Source organism: Staurois parvus, unplaced genomic scaffold (assembly GCF_062004578.1).
Source record: "Staurois parvus isolate SC_StPar_1 unplaced genomic scaffold, SC_StPar_1.0 ptg000034l, whole genome shotgun sequence".
Classification (NCBI taxonomy): Eukaryota; Metazoa; Chordata; class Amphibia; order Anura; family Ranidae; genus Staurois; species Staurois parvus.
Window position 1 is genome coordinate 3,896,858 of NW_028317830.1, and position 15,242 is coordinate 3,912,099.

Here is a 15,242-nt window from a genome sequence, read left to right on the forward strand (position 1 = left end):
CCTGTGAGCCCAGTCACTGGGTATTTTCACTGTCCTCTAATACAGAATAAAATACATGCTGTTGTGGTATATGTGACATGTAAACTATTGGCCAAGAAAGGACACATTTCCTAGCAATGGACCCAGACTTGTCAGCATAGTGTCAATGAGAGCAAACAATAGCCTGAGCTTTGTGCGTATTTCACCAATGACATCCATAGTACTACACTAGGATCCAGAGATTGTAGGGAGAAACGCTTTCCTCATAGAAATAGATGTCTCCATATTTCATCATTGTCATTCCTAAAACACCTTTGGGTCTGGTATGAATTTCTTGGGGGACTACACAGTTTTTCAGTTTTTTTTCAGGTGAGATGCTGCCTCAAAGGGTCTGACATGTATTTTGGGGATCTCTATTTTTTTATACTCTTGCTGAAGGATGTACTACAGCAAAAATGACATTTACAAAGTAAACAAAATAAAACACACAAACCTCTCCTAAGGACCCCCAAAATGCATAGCAGATCCTTGGAGGGGTTTGTGTGTTTTCCTAAACAAAAGAGCTATAAATTATATCATCTACCAACAATTTTGAAACCTTTTTCCTTTGTAAATGTCAGTACTGCTGCAGTGCTTTCTATACATCACAGAGACGCCCCCTTACAGGCAGGATTAGGATACCCCGGGGCAATAATAAAATAATTTTTACTGTTTCAGTTTAATCATTTAAAAAAATCACTGCTGCTCACCAAATTAATTTTTAAAAACACATTTTTTACATTGGTACACGTTCCCAATGGCAGTGCCCACCCCAATGCTATTATTGCCTATTAGTCCAGAAAATGGTCATTTTACTTTGACAGATTCTGCTTCCATTAATTTCAATGGCGTTCAGGTTCCGGTTCGGCACATGAACTTCTTGAAAGTTCACCAAATCCCTGAATCAGATCATTGCAATCTACAGATGTATAGTATGCAGTATATTTGGAATTGAATCTCATACATAAAGTGTCCACCACCAAAATGTATTTGTCTTTTCTACTGTATGCTTCTTATGATTCTAATATGATTCTTACCCTATAATAGTCAGTAAAATCCTTATTAATCAATTCTCCATAACTACGAGATGCAATGTCTTGAAATACATCAAGCTGGGGTAAACCCGGTGCACAATATAACCATGGGTGCCAATAAAAATAAACCTGTAGAGAGAAATAAAATGTTTAGCTATGGATCAGAGATACGTAGACGATGTATGACTTTACATGGAAAACTCTTACTTGGGACTTCTTTTCCTCCAGCAATGTATGAACATCAGACAGGAGCTGAGTGTCATTGTAATCTGCCATGGAGCCAAATGTATAAAGCACAATGATGGACTCAGCGGGGGAAATCTCCAGAGCTCTCTTCAGCCCGTAGAGGAGGGACTGATTGCAGTTTAATAGATGGTTATAGTAATTATTAGCAGTGTCATCCCAATTGTTTCTTGTTATGCTTTGTAAAAAAACACTCCTGTCATCGGTGATAGTTTCATTGGTTTCTGAAAGAAAAGAAAATATTTTATTGAAAAGTAGAAATGGAAATTGAATGCTCCAAATAAAGGTATAAAGACTAATAGTAGTATAAGAAATAATAAGACCGCCCATCAAAGTCCTGATATCCTCAGCTTAGCAAGGTTGTTTGTTAAAATCAGCTCTGCTCAGAAAAAAAAATCATGTACAGAGCCCAATTATACCTATTTTCAGACTAGATCACTTCTCCATGACTGCCAAATATCACTGAGTGATCTGATTGGCCCAATCAAGGAGTGGAATGTTGTACATATCATACTCTTAGCCAGCAGTTCATACCCTGCGCCTTACTGCTGTACTCTGTATGCTGTGCTTTATGTTGTACTCGTGACTGCTGTACTCTGTATGCCGTGCTTTATGTTGTACTCGTGACTGCTGTACTCTGTATGCTGTGCTTTATGTTGTACTCGTGACTGCTGTACTCTGTATGCTGTGCTTTATGTTGTAGTCGTGACTGCTGTACTCTGTATGCCGTGCTTTATGTTGTATACATGACTGCTGTACTCTGTATGCCGTGCTTTATGTTGTACTCGTGACTGCTGTACTCTGTATGCTGTGCTTTATGTTGTAGTCGTGACTGCTGTACTCTGTATGCTGTGCTTTATGCTGTACTCGCCTGCTGTACTCTGTATGCTGTGCTTTATGTTGTACTCGTGACTGCCGTACTCTGTATGCTGTGCTTTATGTTGTACTCCTGACTGCTGTTCTCTGTATGCTGTGTTTTATGTTGTACTCCTGACTGCTGTTCTCTGTATGCTGTGCATTATGTTGTACTCCTGACTGCTGTACTCTGTATGCTGTGCTTTATGTTGTGTTCGCCTGCTGTACTCTGTATGCTGTGCTTTATGTTGTACTCGTGACTGCTGTACTCTGTATGCTGTGCTTTATGTTGTACTCGTGACTGCTGTACTCTGTATGCTGTGCTTTATGTTGTACTCGTGACTGCTGTACTCTGTATGCCGTGCTTTATGTTGTACTAATGACTGCTGTACTCTGTATGCCGTGCTTTATGTTGTACTCGTGACTGCTGTACTCTGTATGCTGTGCTTTATGTTGTACTCGTGACTGCTGTACTCTGTATGCCATGCATTATGTTGTACTCGTGACTGCTGTACTCTGTATGCCGTGCTTTATGTTGTACTCATGACTGCTGTACTCTGTATGCCGTGCTTTATGTTGTACTCGTGACTGCTGTACTCTGTATGCCGTGCTTTATGTTGTACTCGTGACTGCTGTACTCTGTATGCTGTGCTTTATGTTGTACTCGTGACTGCTGTACTCTGTATGCCGTGCTTTATGTTGTACTCGTGACTGCTGTACTCTGTATGCCGTGCTTTATGTTGTACTCGTGACTGCTGTACTCTGTATGCTGTGCTTTATGTTGTACTCGCCTGCTGTACTCTGTATGCTGTGCTTTATGTTGTACTTGTGACTGCTGTACTCTGTATGCCGTGCTTTATGTTGTACTCATGACTGCTGTACTCTGTATGCTGTGCTTTATGTTGTACTTGTGACTGCTGTACTCTGTATGCTGTGCTTTATGTTGTACTCATGACTGCTGTACTCTGTATGCTGTGCTTTATGTTGTACTCGTGACTGCTGTACTCTGTATGCCGTGCTTTATGTTGTACTCCTGACTGCTGTACTCTGTATGCCGTGCTTTATGTTGTACTCGTGACTGCTGTACTCTGTATGCTGTGCTTTATGTTGTACTCGTGACTGCTGTACTCTGTATGCTGTGCTTTATGTTGTACTCGTGACTGCTGTACTCTGTATGCTGTGCTTTATGTTGTATACATGACTGCTGTACTCTGTATGCTGTGCTTTATGTTGTACTCGTGACTGCTGTACTCTGTATGCTGTGCTTTATGTTGTACTCGTGACTGCTGTACTCTGTATGCCGTGCTTTATGTTGTACTCGTGACTGCTGTACTCTGTATGCCGTGCTTTATGTTGTACTCGTGACTGCTGTACTCTGTATGCTGTGCTTTATGTTGTACTTGTGACTGCTGTACTCTGTATGCTGTGCTTTATGTTGTACTCGTGACTGCTGTACTCTGTATGTTGTGCTTTATGTTGTACTCGTGACTGCTGTACTCTGTATGCTGTGCTTTATGTTGTACTCGTGACTGCTGTACTCTGTATGCTGTGCTTTATGTTGTACTCGCCTGCTGTACTCTGTATGCTGTGCTTTATGTTGTACTCGTGACTGCTGTACTCTGTATGCCGTGCTTTATGTTGTACTCGTGACTGCTGTACTCTGTATGCTGTGCTTTATGTTGTACTCATGACTGCTGTACTCCATGCTGTATGTTACATAGTCCTGTTCACTGCACCCTATAAACTGTGCTGCTCATTACATGTTCTGCTCTGTATGATGTGCTGTGTATAACATACCTCTGACCTCTGCACTCTGTAGGCTGTGCTGTGCATTATATACCCCTGACCTCTGCACTCTGTAGGATGTGCTGTGCATTACATACCCCTGACCTCTGCACTCTGTAGGATGTGCTATGTATTACATACCCCTGACCTCTGCACTCTGTAGGATGTGCTACGCATTACTTACTTCTGACTAAATCGTCTGTTGTTTCGACTGTTAAAGTGATTGTAAAACCTTAGTTTTTTTTCTATTAAAATAATAAACATCTTTACAGAGCAGCTCTGATCCTCCTTTTCTGGGGTCTCCCATTGGCACTCCTGGCTCCTGATCCCACTGAGTGCCCCCATTGAAAGCGACTTCCTATAGTGGACACCCGAGCATGCTCGATCCCGAGTCAAGCTGTATGCATCTTTTCAAACTCACAGCCCGGCTCGGCTCTGCCCCCCACTCTCTGCCCTCAGCCAATCCTGTGAGACAGGAGAGAGGAGAGAAGAGCGGCTGCAGATGTGCACAGTGCTGGATGGAGATGGGGATCAGGTGATTATTTAGGAGGGGCTGCGGGGGAGTTACTAATAAAAGGTGTTTTACCTTAATACAGAAAATGCATTAAAGTATAAAAAACCTTTTACCTTTACATCCTCCTGAATGTTTGCTTAGTACCCCCCCCCCAGCTCTTTAAAGTTCCCCCAATGAAAGGCTCAGGCAGTGTGTTGGCTGTGTGTCTATAATCTGTTTGCAGAAAATCAGATGGAAGGGAAGAGTTTCATTATTTCTAAAGTCACAGTTTGTCTTGAAGTTTTTAGGGTCCCAGCAATGACCTGAGAAATCTGTTACATTGGTGGGTCAGTGGAACATCTATGTCCTTCTGTACTCATCCACCATACCTCCATATAAGTATGGGAAGTGATGTCACTTCATAACCCCTCCCAGCTATGACATCAGAGAGCCCATCAGGCTGAGTGAGATATCAGGCAGAGAAGGACTTAGACATCCCACCGATCATTGTATATAGGGGGAGAATGTGCAGCAATTCAGGGGGGAGAGAGAAAAGTGAGTGTTGGTTCAGAAACAGAAAGTGAAAACCTGTATATTGGTGCTGGGATGGAGGGGGAAGAGGTGAGCAGATGGACACGTTGGGGTTGATTTACTAAAACTGGAGAGTGCAAAATCTGGTGCAGCTGTGCATGGGAGCCAATCAGCATCTCACTTCAATTTGTCCAATTAAGCTTTGACATAATAACCTGAAAGCTGATTGGTTTCTATGCAGAGTTGCACCAGATTTTGCACCCTCCAGTTTTAGAAAATCAACCCCTTTGTGAAATTCCCCTCAATGGTCAGTGTGACTGTTCTCTTAGACAGAAACCACTGAAATCATTTCTACAAAAATGAAACATTGCTTAGATATTACAATGTTACAATGAAACAACTAAAGTAGTGATGTTTGTACTTACCTGCATAGTCCAGGATTAATGAAGTATATTGGCGTGTGACGCAGGGGAATCTGGAGGATACAGAATTCAGAACTCTCTCCAAGTACATGGAATAACCCCAATACATTACATGTGCATCCATCAGTACAGTAAAGGAGGTCCCCTCTGCAACACAAATCCATCAGATAAATCCATGTTCTATTCATATTTTATAAATCACATTCAGGATCATCACTGGTAACATTGTAACAACATCTTATGGTTGATTTTGGAGCTGAATTTGGTAAATGTTTATTGTTGGAGCTTTAAGCCAATTTTACTTTTCCTCGCTGACAACAGAATGCAAACAAAATAATTGTTGGTATTTAAAAACTTTTAAAAAAATCAGTTTGGGGGTCCCCCCATAAGGCGAACCCCATGCAAAATAAAAAGAAATGGTGTGGGGTCCCCCCCAAAATCTATACCAGACCCTTATACGAGCATGCAACGCATGAAGGTCAGGAAAGGGGGGATGAGCAAGTGTCCCCCTCCTGAACCCAAACAGGCCACATGCCCTCAACATGTTGATGGGGATAAATTCCTCTTCTCCAGAACCCTGGACAGTTGCTGTACAGTTGGTGTGGGGGTCCGCAGGGGGAGATTATTGTAATCTAAAAGCCGTCTTTAACCAAGGGGCCCCCAGATCCCAGCCCCCCATATGGATAAGTATATAAATGCAAAGTAAATAAAAAACACAGCCAATTTTTGTTCTTTATTCAAAATCTCCCAAAAACTAAGTGTTCCCCCCAAGTAGATTCAATGTCAATCATGATGAATGCCGGCCACCAACCTGAATTGAAAAAAAAAACCCCACCCACACTGATGCTTGGCTTTCGACAAATGATGGCTCCCGACTTAAATAAACAGAGAGGTGGGGCCACTTGATGATGTCACTTTTTAAATTTTTTTTGATGAATGAGTAGGGGTAATATGAACCCCTATTCATTCACATGGGAGGGCCAGGATGTGAGGGGGTCAAGATCTGGGGGACCCCTTTTTAAGGGGGCTTCCAGATTCCAATACGTTCTCTGCTTGCAGACCCCCACAAACACTTTCTAGGGTTGTGAGGAAGAGGCCCTTGTCCCCATCAACATGGGAGAAGGTGCTTTTGAGGGGAGTCCGCTCTCCCCCGAAGCATCCCCCCCCACATTGAGGGCATGTGGCCTGGTATGGTTCAGGTTCTCGTGCCCCCCCCCCCCCTTTCCCAGCCCCACACTGTGTTTTTATAATTTTGCCGTGTGGTTCCCCTAAAATCCAAACCAGACCCAAAGGGCCTAGTAAGAATTGGGGGGCACCCATGATATTTTTTTTTTACATTGTTAAATGCCGGAAATTCTTTTGGTTTTATATTCTGCTGTCAGCTGGGAACCCTTTTGACAGCAGATGAGTCATGGTTTCTAAGGGTGTGGAGGCCTCCTGCTTCTTGGCAGCCATGTTGGTTTCTGGTTATTAAAGTGGAAGTAAAGGCCAAACCCAACTAATGCTAAACCTTCTCTCAGCTACAATCCAAGCCTAATCTATCTAGCCTTGTAAAGAGAAAATCGCTATACTTACCTGTTCTGCAGCTGCTCCAGTCTGTTCCCAGGCTGAGCTGTCAGCGCCGTGTGGGCCAGTCTGTGGGAATGTGCAGGAGAGGCAGGTGACAATGGAAGCCCCATAGTAACTCTACGGAGTGACGTCACTTCCCAGACATTTCACGGCTGTTGTCAGATGTATCCTGTACACAGGGCACCACTGAAGACCGGACCATTTACTTTAAGGATGCCGGCTACCATCAGCATTAAAATACAGCTCGCTGTCACTACTAAACTATCACATCACTTCATGAAATAGCTCATGAGGTGTTTAGTAGAGTTTAGCAAATTCCAACAAAAATGTTTGAAAAATGCTAAAGCCTGGTACACATGGGTCAAATATCGGCACGGACTGGTGTGTTATGGCGGAGGGCAGTGAGTGGAGGGGGGTCCCCCTGTCAGAGCACAATAGCTCAGAGGGGAGATCACAGTACTAACATCACATAGTTAGTACAGAGAGCGCCTCCTGCTGGGCTGAACAAAGTAATCATAGAGTGTACCGGGCAAAAGAGGTATTTTACAGCAGATCTTAGTAGATACCGCTTTGTGAATTTAGCCCGCTGTGACTAGAAAGTGAAGGAGAAGCATCACACAACTCTCTCTGTCACTCTTCTCTCTCCTCCTACCAGCATACTCCATGCACTGCAGAGCACAGGATTGCTTCCATGTGCTGCTTCTCCATCTCCTAATCTGAGCTCTGCTGTACAGGGGACTCAACGAGACTGATGCCAATTTATATTCAGGTACCTACACTGCTAGCTTTAAAAATAACGACATTCATAATGTATTAATGATTCCAGAACTGCATTAATGTGTGCCTCAGTAACATTGTGCTGACACATGATTGGATGATTAGTGAAGACCTGATTTACCTGATTCACTAAACTAAAGAACATTCATTTGCTTTCTCTACTCCTTCAGTAAATGAACCCCAGTGATAGGATCTCATGAGATCACATGTCTTATTAGGACCTAAGATGGTCAATTCCCACCCCTGATGGTGTATACATCTATTGGTTATATCATGCGGATCAAATCAATATGTAGAGGTTTTGTTGTGTAATCCAAAAATCCAAAAAGATGAAACTGCTTATTTCAGTCAAAATAAATGAAATTGTGCAAAAAAAAATGATGTTTTTTTTTTTGCTTGTCTGACTGAGTTCTTGTATCAGAGATTCCTCACTTGGTGACTTACCTCTCTGTGTGCAGCTGTAGCCGTCAGTATCTGAAGAAAAGGAAAAATGTAGATATGAGATCCCTACAAAAGCATTCTTCTCTACAAAAAGGGGCAACAACTTCAACTGTTCTGTTTGCTTAAATCCAACTACCCCCTCCCATCATAAAAGTCAACTCCCCCTCCCATCATAAAAATCAACTCCCCCCTTCCATCATAGAAGTCAACTCCCCCTCCCATCATAAAGGTCAACTACCCCCTCCCATCATAAAAGTCAACTCCCCCTCCCATCATAGAAGTCAACTCCCCCCCATCATAAAAATCAACTCCCCCCTTCCATCATAGATGTCAACTCCCCCTCCCATCATAAAAGTCAACTCCCCCCTTCCATCATAATAGTCAACTCCCCCCTTCCATCATAAAAGTCAACTCCCCCTCCCATCATAAAAGTCAACTCCCCCTCCCATCATAACAGTCAACTCCCCACCCCATAATAAAAGTTGACTCCCCCTCATATCATAAAAGTCAACTCCCCCGCCCATCATAACAGTCAACTCCCCACCCCATCATAAAAGTCAACTCCCCCTCATATCATAAAATTCAACTTCTCCCATTGCATCATAAATGTCAACTCTCCCCTCCCATCATAATAAGTGCATGTATAAGAGTATATACAGTATACTATATCTTAAGAATGTAGTATGGACTGGGGGGCGGGGCGAGGGGGCGGGGATGCATTATTTTTCCCTCAAAGTGACAGAAAATAAAACATTTGCTGGTAATTTTCTCTTCACAGTCTGCTTTTTTAATGGCATAGGGAGGCACAAAATGCATTCCAGACAATCATGATTCTCAGTGAGGTCCTGGGATTTATTCTTGGGGGTCCACAGGTCAATATTTCCCAAAACAAATGAAGCCTGCAGGAAAATAAAAGTTACCAGCAATTGAAAATGTCACTTTTGCCTTAATACTTTGTAAACATTCAAGAGATGTGCAACTTCACTGGAAGGTTTAGGGAATCCCCCAAGCAGGTTTGCCTTTTAGCCTTGAATTTAATGGATTTGAATTGATTTTATAGATTTAGCTCCCATTGACTTAAATACGATCTGAATTCAGAATTATTGTGGTATGTCCGGGTACATTGAGCCTTTCCCTACTTACTGGGCATGAAAGGTATCAGGGCTGAATTGAAACAACCCTTGGCCAAAAAGTGACAGAAAAAAATATGTATATATATATATATTTATACTCCATAAAAAGGGTGTCCAAACTTTTCAAACAAAGGGCCGGTTTATGGTCCTTCAGACTTTAAGAGGGCCGGAGTGTGGCCAATGGGGGTAGAAGATGTTTCAGACCCAGAATAAGTGAGAATAAACATGGCCTCAGGAATGGTGGTCAGTAGGAAGAAGTGTAGAGCCCCACCATTGATATTAATGGGAGGAATAATACCCCATAAGTGCTATCAATAGTGCCCCATTGTTAGTGTCAGTAGGAGGAATACTGTTTCATATCATTGGGAGGAATAGTGCCCCAAGGGGTGGATAAAGGCTAGCAAAGGGCCACATCCGGCCAAAAGGCCACAGTTTGAAGACCCCTTGTCTATAGTAACCTATTTAATTATCCACTGTGGTGGGTGTTTGTGTTATTCCTCTGGTGTAGATATATGTATTGTATAGACTTTCCACGTCTGATCACTAATGAACTTGAGAAAGCCTTGCATACACGATAAAAAAATCAGACAAATATTACCATTTTCCGATAAACTGATTGTTAGAACACAGCGAATTTCATGTGAAATGATCCAAAAGGACAAACACGACCATTTTTCTCATAAGACACAAGAACTAACGATTTTCTTTTAATCAGTGCAGTATTCTTCCCCCAAAAAAATCAGAAGACCAAGACCCCACATGCTCAGAAACCAAAGGATACATTGCAATGCAATATAATACATTACATTGCTTCCGAAGTTATATTCTGTCGTACGAGAAATTTTGTAACATAAGTAACCTCTTCATTTTCGATATGAGACTCTCATGCATCATGTGTACGAGGCTTTCATGTTCATTCTGTTACTTGTGAAGTGTATGTATGAATAAATACAAAGCAAAGTGCTCCATCCCCTTCATTTGTGGATATACTATATTATATTGCCAAAAGTATTGAGACGCCTGCATTTACACGTACATGAACTTTAATGGCATTCAGTTTTAGTACCGGTTCACATATATGCAGATGGGATTTTATTTGAAACACATCCAATCCACATGACATATGAAAACACATTTCTTCCCATGGTGCCTGGTCACATATGTCCGGTGCACTGGTGGTGTGGATTCAGTGCAGTTTGAAAAAGAGTCATGTACGATTTCTGAGCAGTGCCTTCAGGTTCAGATGCAGATTACAGGCTATTGACTTCTATGGGAACCATTTGTATGTGTGAACAGGATAAGATCCTGAGCTATTCCTGTCCTGAACCTGATGTAAACCTGACATGAACTGCTGAACAACTTCTGTATCAATGTGAATCAGTTTTGAGTCTATAGGGTTCAATATTGAGTTGGCCCCGCCCTTTGCAGCTACAACAGCTCCACTCTTCTGGGAAGGCCGTCCACAAGGTTTAGGAGGGTGTCTATGGGAAGGTTGGACCATTCTTCCAGAAGCACATTTGTCAGGTCAGGCACTGATGTCGGGGGAGGAGGCCTGGCTCCAGTCTCCACTCTAATTCATCCCAAAGGTGTTCTGTGGGGTTGAGGTCAGGACTCTGTGCAGGACAGTCAAGTTCCTCCACCCCAAACTGGCTCCTCCATGTCTTTATGGACCTTGCTTTGTGCACTGGTGCGCAGTCATGATGGAACAGGAAGGGGCCATCCCCAAACTCTTCCCACAAAGATGGGAGCATGAAATTGTCCAAAATGACTTGGTATGCTGATGCCTTAAGAGTTCCCTTCACTGGAACTAGGGGGCCAAGCCAAACCCCTGAAAAACACCCCCACACCATAATCCCCCCTCCACCAAAACTTATCCTTGGCACAATGCAGTCAGGCAAGTACCGTTCTCCTGGCAACTGCCATACCCAGACAGATCTTGCTCAGAGAGGCTGTGAGAACTCGGCAATCAGTGGTCATGTGATCACTGCGTTCTCACCCCAGTGAGGGACAGATGTAGCATCCAACTAGATAAGTTTATATTCGGGAAAACAACAAACCCCATACTTCTCTATTAAGTGTGATTTTATTTATAATTGGATCATTATGACAGCCAGGAAAGTAGCGTCCTCCAAAGCTGGCAGACAATGAAAGCCCTGATATTTGTCTCTGTACATTTTTTAGGTATTTTATTATATCCACAGCACTTTTCATCACAAATACAACCTTCCCATCCTGATAGTATCCTCAGTTCTGTCATAAAAGAGTAAAACTCCAGAAAGAGAAATATAACTTACCAGGGGTTATAGAGGTGGTGAACCCTGGAGCAAGAAAAAAAACAGATTATAAATTGGAGAAAATGAACACTAAAACAGATCCAATTTGTATAATTATTGGATCTGCAACACCGTTCCCTGCAAAAAAGATGGAGCATTAAACTGAACATTCAGTCTGCATGAATACATTCCTGACATGTTCACAAGAGAGAAAAACAAGAATATCAGAATGCCACTCAAATGCCATATATGCCTCTAAAATCTAAAAAACAATTGTGTCCGACTTTACTGGCATAAAAGGGAACACACATTGTAAATGATAAAAAAATGTAAAAATGTTATTACAAACAAGAATGATACATTAAAATCACATTAAGACCATAATAGGTTGATAAAATGTATACCAACTGCAACTTATTTACCACATATAGGTTTGCAATATATTCAAATAAATGGCTAATTGCCTCATTTATGAAATGTGTTCTGTGGAAATAAAACCTCATTGGGAGATATTGCTACAAAAAACTCTTCTAAGTGCTCCTTTATCAAGATGGGGAGGATTTTCCTGTCAACAGAAGGTAGCTCTGAGGAGGTCTTGACCTTGACATCAAAATGTGTTAGATGGCCTCACCTACTACATTTGACTTTATGCATTGTAGAGGTGGTATTATCATACATTCAGTCTCTGAGGATGTGAAAGCACCCTGTGCCTAGGATTTGGGGATATTCCTGCAATTCTGTCTCTTTTGGGAGTATTTTATTAAAAAGTTAACAATGTAATGGTGTTTGAAGGTTTTGCACTAGGCCAGTCTGTTCACTCTTTTCTCTGTCCCTTTAGTATGGAAGATTACCCCAATCAGAAGAGAGCCGCGAGGCCGGGAATGATTCCTACACACTATAAGTTCTGAACAGTATTAGAGGAGGAAAACTCTTCAGCACAGAGTCCCAAATCTGTATCCTTCAACGCTTGACCACCGATATTGTATGTATATGTCAATGACCTGGTCTATAGTTAATTGAGAAAGACTTCAATCCCTTTTTAAATACAGGCACTACACTGGTCTTGCACCAATCCATTGCTACCAAGCCAGTCATTAGAAGTCTATTAAAATTACAATCAATGACATTGAATGAGAGGACTCATGGGTGTAAGCCATTTGTTCCTGGTGCTTTGTTCACCTTTAATATGTCTGTCTCTGGACCATATTGATTTTGAGTCATTGTGGGTCATTTGAGTCTGTGGTAATACTATCCCCATTATGGGCCTGAGCTCCTCCAATTTTCCTTCATACACTCAAAGCTAAAGACAGTATTTTATAAATATGCCTTCTTTTTGGCCCAGTCACCAACTCTGACCTATCTTGTAAAGGAACCTACATGCCGAGACTTTATTTTTTACTATTAATATATTTAAATTATTTTTTTTTTTTTGGGGGGGGGCGCGGGGGTATTTGTATCTTTCCCAACCTTTGTTTTCATATATATTATGTTATACTATTAAGTTTGCTGGAATCCTGCTGAACCTGACAGTGATGCAACGTTCACACATTTTAAGTTCAGAATCTACACCTCCCTTGTTGGGTCTGTAGATGTTTTATTGAGGAATGGATCTAGGTATTCCATATGGTGTCACTATCAACCACTATGTCATAGATCACCCCTAACCCTCCCACCCAGATTGAACCACATCAGGTGACCTGGATCTACTCATCAGCCGTCCCATGGGGAGCACACAGCAGGACCAGGAGAAGGAGAAGAGACATTGTCCTTCTCATTGTGGATTCTTCTTTCTGTATCGATCCTCCATCAATACAAACTGCTCTGTGTGTTGGTTTGTTCACAAATACAATATCAGCCTTGCTGCTGCTCTTTTATAACATTTCTTTACAAGTCCCTTGTCCTTTGGCACATTCCACATTAAATTTAATGTTGACTTCCTTATACTCTACCATTACTGTCACACCAAAAATGTTACTGATGCTGTCCAAATCATTATTAATAAAGTACCTGAATATACACTGAGACCTCGGGGTAAATCATTTAAATATTTCCAGTAAATGGTTGAACCACATCAATTGTCCTGAATCTACTCACCAGCTGCCCCATGGGGAGCACACAGCAGGACCAGGAGGAAGAAAAAATACATCATTCTTCTCATTGTGGATTCTTTCTGTATTGATCCTTCACGGACACAAACTGCTCTCAACAACAGTTTGTTCACAAATACGATGTCAGCTTTGCTACTCCCTTTTATACTGTTTCTTTACAAGTGGCGAAAACACACAATGTCCCTTGGCACATTCCACATTTATTGTTGACTTCCTGATACTCTACCATTGCCGTCACACCAAAATTGTTACTGATGCTGTCATTATTAACAAAGTACCTGAACACCCAGTGAGACCTCGGGCTAAATCATTTAAACATTTTTTTTAAATGACTTCAGTGAGCTGCCTGTAAATATTAGAAAAAAAAAATCTTTCTGCCGTTAATGAGCAGAGATATTTACTACCCAGAAAAAAAGAAAAACTAACTCAACTCTATCAACTCTTTAAAAACAGGCTTTTGTTGCATACATTTGTAAATACATGTTGAAGTTACATGGTCATGCCAAGGCAGCTCTGTGGAGTGCGATTCCTTACTCAAATCTGAATCCCCAACAATGGGGTGTATATAAGGATAAACCCCAAGCATGTGCATTTTTCTGAAAGCAGAGACCCTGGAGAGTAAAATGGTGGTAGCTGCAATTTGTAGGTAATACGCCACTTCCATGTTCAATGATTACAGGGAGAATCAGGAACAGATGTTTCAAGATCACCTCTTGTTCCCAATGATAAAGCCATTTGCTATGGTCATGGGCTCCTCGGAACCATCCAGATGACTTTTACCTGAAAGCCCTTTGCTTGCTCAAAATACCAATTGCTTTAATCCATGAAGTATCGGGGTGTTTATAAACGTACCTTGGTAGACATAGGGGTAAGAGGTACAACACCAAACCAGAAACCCAGGCATGTATATATAAATGCACAATACATAGTATGAGGAGCACTTCCATCATTTTTACAGTTCAGCCCTTTAATTAGATCTTCAACAGGATTATTATATAACATCAGCTCGTTATTGCAGATCTTAGTGATGAATAACCTTTCTCTCCACACAAAATGTTTTACAAGGATACTCAGTTCACATCAGTCACATCAGTCTCTGCATCTGAAGAACTTACACTATATTGTCCCCTGTGGGGTTCAGTTTCAAGCGGAGAGCTCCCAGAAAGGTAATTCAAATGCCAAATTGTGTCTAAGGTCTTCCTGCCTGTGTTTATTCATCAGAATTGCAAAAACACAACCAAAATGAAGAGGTTCCCTCGCAGAGGTAAGTAGGTGCAACCAAATAAACAGCAGAATGATGTAGCCTTCGGGCTAATAGTGAGAACACACCAGGCCTGCTCAGACCTGCATACAAGTTCCATCACAGCCCACAGGTCTCCTTCCCCAGCAACACACTGAACATCCTACAGAAAAGACAAATGACACCCCAGGTGGTGGAACAAGGAGTGTCCAATGCTAAAACCCCCGTATAATGCTACAGATTTTCCACTGCTGCTAGTTTATCTTATTCGTTTATGAAATGACAGAACCTGAGAGGTGTCACAAGTACACTCCATCCAC

General features: G+C 41.8%; 1 protein-coding gene across 1 annotated transcript in view; it reads right to left on the reverse strand.

Annotated features, from left to right (window-relative positions):
• Positions 1–13,801, reverse strand: part of LOC149470716 (uromodulin-like) — a 61,607-nt gene extending 47,806 nt beyond the window's left edge. The window contains exons 1-6 of the mRNA XM_089661673.1: positions 13,669–13,801; positions 11,596–11,619; positions 8,172–8,201; positions 5,385–5,528; positions 1,260–1,519; positions 1,056–1,181 (exon numbers count right to left, since the gene is read on the reverse strand). Coding sequence (XP_089517799.1) covers positions 1,056–1,181; positions 1,260–1,519; positions 5,385–5,528; positions 8,172–8,201; positions 11,596–11,619; positions 13,669–13,732 — 648 coding nt within the window. The 5' untranslated portion in view covers positions 13,733–13,801. The remainder of the gene's footprint in view (positions 1–1,055; positions 1,182–1,259; positions 1,520–5,384; positions 5,529–8,171; positions 8,202–11,595; positions 11,620–13,668) is intronic.
• Between the last annotated feature and the right edge of the window lie 1,441 nt (positions 13,802–15,242).